General features: G+C 50.1%; 1 protein-coding gene across 1 annotated transcript in view; it reads left to right on the top strand.

The window, feature by feature from the left end:
• The window catches only part of LOC149336205 (endothelin-converting enzyme 1-like), a 7,665-nt gene extending 4,675 nt beyond the window's left edge, over window positions 1-2,990 (top strand). The window contains exon 2 of the mRNA XM_089554094.1: window positions 1,026-2,990. Within this exon, the coding sequence (XP_089410220.1) occupies window positions 1,026-2,990 (1,965 nt within the window). The remainder of the gene's footprint in view (window positions 1-1,025) is intronic.
• The last annotated feature ends 3,850 nt before the right edge of the window (window positions 2,991-6,840 follow it).

The following is a 6,840-nucleotide window of genomic DNA, read 5'->3' as shown; positions in this document are numbered from 1 at the left end:
TATTATTTTCTAGATATGAGGTCATCGCTTTAAAAATAATGTGTTCCATCATTTTACTACTAGTGCTTGTTAACTATATCGGACGATAATTATTCAGTTCAGCCTTAGTCGCTTTGGGAAGTTACACCCCATAAACCAACCAAACCAAAACCATAACAGAACTAATCATTACTGAAGCTGGAATCCTTTCTCTTTCACAAACACTTGACACAAAAAAATCTCCGGGTCCTGATTCCATCTCAAACACATTTTTAGCCCGATACGCTGACTGGGTGTCTAAATACCTGCATAAAATTTACACAGCATCTTTACAAACACTCGTAATTCCAGATGACTGGCGCTGTGCTAAAATAATTCCCATACACAAATCGGGTTCTAAAACTGGTTTGGTTTGGACTAAGGCTATGAGAGACGCCGTAGTGGAGGGCTCCGGAAATTTCGACCACCTGGTGTTCTTTAACGTGCACTGACATCGCACAGTACACGGGGCTCTAGAATTTCTCCCCCAAAGAAATTCTAGCCGCTGCGGCCGGGATCGAACCCCCGTCTTTTGGGTCAGCAGCCGAGCACCGTAACCGCTGAGCCACCGCGGCGGCAGTTCTGTTATGGGTTTCTTGATTGTGTATGCGGGTATAGAGCGTGAGAGGCTGTTCTGGTGAAAACGGACTAAAAAAAACTTAATGAATTCATTTGCAATATCATTAGGTTTATTAGGGTGTCGCTGAAATCTGTAATGATAGAACCAGTTGACTGCTCTTCAGATAAGTAGCGCCAAAACTTATGAGGGTTGTGGGCCATGAAGGAAGGCAGCGTCAAATCAAAGAAGCGAGTTTTTGCATCTCGGACTTTGCTCTGTAAGAAGTCAGCAAGACTTGCAATGTCATTCTTGTTTCCTTCACAAAGACACCCCAAACGTGCGCACTTTGTGTCAATATCGATGACCTGATCACCGATGGTTGTGCGCAAAAGTGCTTACTGCTGCTCAGCAAACCAACATTCGTGATCGGCGATTCCATGTGTCCCAGCGTTTTTCTTACGGCCACATCCTTACTTTCCTGGACCCAAAGAAGCTGAACTCGCGGCTCAGGCTTGCTGTGGGCGTGCTTGGGACTACTGTCTTCCTGGCGCTTGTGGGCTTTGCGATCGTCTCGCTTGCATGGCACTCTCCAACGCGCCCGTGGAACTCGTGCACGACGCACGCCTGCCTCGCCTACTCGACCAGGCTCCTCGCCTCCATCAACGAATCGGTGAACCCGTGCCAGAGCTTCACGCACTTTGTCTGCGACGGCTGGCGGCAGAAAAACCGACACGATGTTTGGAAAGACCAGTTCATTTCAATGTTGGACAAGGTGACCGCGTCGCTGAAGAGCGTAGACGTGCCCACGTCGGGACAAAGCATGGAGCAGCGGGCCGCCCTCATGTACAGGAGCTGCGTCGATGTGCTCGAAGGGGAGAGAGACGAGCTGCCAGCCGTGAAGGATGCGCTGGCTGAGGCAGGCATCGTGTGGCCGAAGCCTTCCAAGGGCGCAGACGTGTTGTACACGCTACTCTGCAGCTCTCTCAAGCTGGGCTGGGACGTGCTCCTCGACTTCGACGTGGCGCCCGGTGGCGGTGTGGTCAAGCTACTTCGTGGCAAGTTCCTGTACCTCGTAATCAAGAGGTATACGCACTTTACGACGGGCACGAATGAAGCTTACTTTGAGTTCCTGAAAGAACGCTTTCAATTTGAAGGCGAGGATAACGTCACGTACCAGGACACCCACGCGTCCGTCGATGAAGCCCTGGATTACCTATCTGAAGCTCATTACGAAATACCTGGTGAGCATAGCGCTGAGAGCTTTCTAAACACGGCTGAGCTTGGCCTCACCGAAGTTAACTGGATGGCGGCCCTTCTAAAACTTCACATCAAAATGAACGGTAGTCTCACGCTGACGACCACGTCTCCCCATTATCTGGCGCGAGTGTTGAACCTGTGGCTGCAAAACGGCTCAGACTCATTCCATACATTGCTCTCTTGGTGCACCGTTCAAGTGGCTGCCCTTTTCGCGAATAAAGACTTAATTTTCAACTATTACAACAGTGACTACACGGCGACACGAGTCTATCACAGGATTTTCTGCGTCACGAGAGCAATGTCCTTCTCCGGGAACACACTGTTCAGCAAATACAACGCTGAAGTCCTCCAAGGCGAAGCGCTGAATTTCGCAAAAAATATGGTTCTTTCCGTGGCAACCGCTTTTTTCCGCCGTCTTTCCAACTGGACGCACTTTGACGAAGGCATCACTGTGGTCAACAACTGGAGCTCTACAGAAATTGTCTTCCGTAACATCGAGCACACCGGAGAGGACGAAATCCCGGCTACAAATCAGATTCCTGACTTGAATAATTCGTTCGTGAGGGACTGGCAACAGTCGGTGCATGTCAGAAGGGCAGCAAAATTAGAGCATGTGTTGCACTTTATGCTCGAGTTGGAGGTGAGCATCGTGTCCTACGACGAGCGACAGTTCGAGCTGATGCCTTACGCTCTATCCTTCCCTCTATTCGATTCGCAGCTGCCTTCGTCTTTAAACTACGGCGGCCTCGGAGCTGAGGTCGCCGTGGCTCTGGGGAGCTTGTTATTTTCCGCCTACTACGAAAGCAACGCTTCGCTCATTGAGCCCCTGATAGACTGCATGAAATCAGGCACGTCTGGCAACGTCGTTTACCTAGAGTATTATGCAAAGCAAGTGATCGGCTATGGCGCTCTTGTGGATGCCTACGATGCCGAAGAGAAGGCTTTGGACAACAGCGTCTTCGGTTTGGAGAAGTACAGCGGATTACAGATGTTCTTCATCTCGCTGTGTTACGTCAATTGCTATGGCAGCTCTCAAACTACAGACGCCGACTCGATCTGCACTCTCGCTCTCCGGTACGTGCCCCAGTTTGCCAAGGCTTTTCAATGCGCTCCCGGGGACCCGATGAATCCCATCAAGCAGTGCAAACTGTTTTGAGTTTTTTTTCTGTTCGTGATTCGACTTTCTTTTTGTTTGCGCGTGATTCCTCCGTTACCGCGGTGTGTGCATTGGTGATGTGGATATAATTGTTTATAGATACTGAAGATGTGTTTAGAGAACTATGAAAATCGCGATAGTAGAAGGCGTCATCTTCTTTGTGTATATGTCGAGAGCCATTAGCTTGCTTGTACTGGCGTATAATTTGGAGGATGAGACCAATGTATGCTGAAGCGATCATATAAGTGTTTAAATACTGTCGAACAATTTGATCTCATTGCGCCTCGAGCGGATACAAAAAATGTATGGTGGTCTATCGGACCGCCCAAGCCTGATGCCGTTTTGGCAGTGGTCAAGACCGGCAACTTCCAATTAGAAGCCGCGCCTTTAAAAATGCTACTGCAAGTTTGCTGTCCCAGGCGGTGGCGGATTTTTGATCTAGATATCTCTGGGTATTTGGAGGGTGCTCGCTGCATACAGTACGCTTGATTCCAGGGGGTCGCACTAGACTTGTACGAACTTGTCGTTGTATCTGATCCCGAAATGTCAGAGCCTTGCTGTAGTTCAGGCTTCCATTTAGAACCATGGTGTCCAGAAAGACATCGCAAATGCTTTTCCTGAGCATTATCAGGCGCTACTAGCGCTTCCGGATATGAAGTTGGACACCTTTAGCGGGTACTTTGTCACGACTCCATGATGAGATCAAAGAAAGATTCAATGAGGCAATTCCCGGACGCGAAGTTGAACGCTCCGTTTGCAATTTAAAACTAATAAAGTTTCTGCGGCCTGAATGTTTGAGCAGGTGGCCTTGTATCACTGATAACTGCAGTTTTAATGACTGGTTCGATCTTTACGCGTTGACTTCTTTGGCGCAGCACAGACTTATGAACAGAGATGAAACTGAAATATTAAAACTTGAGACTTCGTATGGGCGATTATCTTTGGGAAACATTGTTTAATGAAAGTTTTAGCATCCGGACTACAGACAGTGATCCAGCAAGTTGTTAGTCCCCATCAGAGAAGCAGGATCAAAGGACGATTCATTGTTACCAACATGCTTAAAGCGATGTGATTTCTGGATGTTGTCTTGTGATTCTGCATGCGATGGAGTCGCCGTTCGCTGGTTGGATCCGGAAAGAGCGTTTGACTGCTTTTGCACGTTGCCTTGTTTTTCAGATATCCACTACACAATGTAGAGACTACAGAACTGCAGAATGAGCAAGGAAGGTGTTCATGCGGCAGTATAAATAGTTAAATATTTCAGTGCTGTCAAAGCAAGCTCTGGTAATTCAGGAAAGTATTTGGGTGAGGCGAAATTCTAGAGGCCCGTGTGCTGTGCGATGTCAGTGCACGTTAAAGAACCCAAGATGTTCGAAATTTCCGGGGCCCTTCACTACTGCGTCCCTCATAGCCCGAGTGGCTTTGTGATGTTGAGCCCCCATATGGGTATAAAGAGGGCGTCTATTACGTGGACATCACAGGGCCGTCGCCCGCGGGATTCTTCACGGCTGCCGTAGTCCACCGGGGAATGAATGTCGATGGGCTATCTTTTCGGGCCCCAAATTCAACACGAGCGGAGGAAGTCGCAATAGCTCTCGCTGCCGCCGATCCAAAATCGAAAACGGTTATTACAGACTCTCGCCGGGCCTGTGAACATTATCTTGCAGGCGAAATATCACCTCTGGCCTCGCAAATTCTAAGACGCGCTCTCGCCGATCCAACTCGCACAAAAGTGATCTGGGCTCCTGGCCACCAGGGTCTACGAGGCAATGAGGCCGCTGATGCGGCCGCCCGAGCGCTCACACACCGGGCTCCTCATCCTAGCTCTCATGACTCAGAAGCTCATAAACCGCTTCTGCGGTTCCGCGAAATCCTAATTTATTATTGCGACAGCCACCGTCTCTACCCGGCACCTGCCAAGGGGCTGAGTAAGGCGGAGGAGCGAACTCTGCGGCGCCTGCAGACAGGAACCCTTCTCTGTCCTGCAATAGCAAAACACTTCGATCCGAACACAGATGGGCGCTGCCCGCACTGTGGAGAGATCTGCGATATCTTTCACATGGTGTGGGCATGTACTCAGAATCCTCACCTTCCCCCCTTCCCCACCCCCACCCGAGAGGCATGGGAGACTGCCCTCCTCAACTGCTCCACACTGGAGTCCCAAAGGGCTCTGGTCAAGCGGGCGCGAGACGGGGCCTCGTCATGCGGTGTCCCGGACTAAGGATACCGACCATGCAGCAGGGTTATTTATTTTTTTTTAACCCTCAAGCTCTCTTTGATTAAAGTTTTTCACCACCACCACCCATAAACCAAACCTCAACTATCACCAGAAAATCCGGTGTCGGAGGCACCGGCAGGTCCCTGGCTGTGGCAGGTCCTCGAGAGCAACCTAGGAGGCAGGTAGGCCAATTAGGTCACGTGACTTTGCGGCGTCATCAGAAGATGCCCATCGTATAGTGAGGAAGCTGCCCGCCGTGGCAGGTAGTGAACGAGGGCTTTTAAAGCTATCGCGTTAATACTCGCACTCGTTATGTATTTTTCTCAGTCCGACAGTTTAATGCGATACAATAACCGCCCAGTTTGTCCGTAATGAATTTTTCTGATTGGTCGAGAGGGCGGTGACTCATCAGCGCCGCCTGGTTTGAAAGTCGGAGGACTACATTCCATTGAATTATCATCATACGCAATTATACTAACCCGACCTTATCGTACACCTGTACGGCGGGATTTAGCACATTTGTAGCCCTCAGAAACGCAGCAGTGATTTTATGGTTTCGGAGCTTGTTGCTGTTGTTCACCTTCTAGAATGGCGCATACCCACACAGGGGGATCGGCCAAGAAGAGCTCGTAGCCTGCCGGGCGGCTCCAATTCTCGTCTTCTTCTACGTCTATCCGTTAGGCGCAACTTCTTCACAGCAATCTGACGAAGATAGCTTCTGCCCATCGTCCTTCTTACTGTACGAAGCGACCGTGCCGATCTAGCCATCAGCAGTCACTCTTTGTGCCCACTCACTTTGCACCATGGTGAATGCGTTGGGCACGCCGAGCCTGTTCGTTAATTTCACCTCATTCTAGTGCCGCCTCTATCCCCCCGTGGCACCGCAGTCCCCGACAGCCTCATTGCCATCAGCCCGCCTCGTTACTTGCCCGCCTCATCGCTGCCTTCACCACTTCCGTTGGCAACGCCCTTTCTCCTGATCGACGCGCCTAGCTCCTCGACTTGCTGCACAGATTCCGCACTTCTTTTGACGCCAAGAAACCATCGTCGGCCCCTCTGTGCTCAGTCGTCAGGCGCAGCATTTCTCTCTTCGTGACGGTCTCCTCTACAGACGTAATTATACGCCAGACGGCCGTAGGTGGCTGCTTGTCGAACCCCGCACCCCCACCGAGTGTACGGTGGGATTTAGGGCACTTGTAGCCGTCAGAAACGGAGCAGTGAGTTTCTCGTTCCAGAGCTCGTCGTCTGCCCACCGGCAATACTTCTCGTCGTCTTCTGTGTCTAACCGTTCGGCGCAACTACTTCACTACACGCCTTAATCCACGCACTAGGGCCCTCAATTTGCCGTAGTTCACAAAAAAATCTCAATTATTCCTAATTAATACAACCACTATTCTGATCTAACCCACCCACTAATCCCTAATAATCCACCTCATTCAATATTCTGGGTGGGGCTACTTCAAACATCAGGGGGGTTCTTTGGAATCTTTGGGGGTGGGAAAACTTCCAGAGGCTTTCAAATTTTCTTATTATATAATGCGGTTAAGAAAGGCCAAGGGGAACTTTTTTTGTCGTGAAGCTGTGGCATGCGACGCAAGCACTGCACTGTTCGAGGTGCAGTGCTGGCACTTC

Source organism: Amblyomma mixtum, chromosome 7 (assembly GCF_055824585.1).
Source record: "Amblyomma mixtum isolate Tamu chromosome 7, ASM5582458v1, whole genome shotgun sequence".
Taxonomy (NCBI): Eukaryota; Metazoa; Arthropoda; class Arachnida; order Ixodida; family Ixodidae; genus Amblyomma; species Amblyomma mixtum.
Note: the sequence above shows the minus strand (reverse complement) of the source record. Positions and strands in the feature narration are given on the sequence as shown.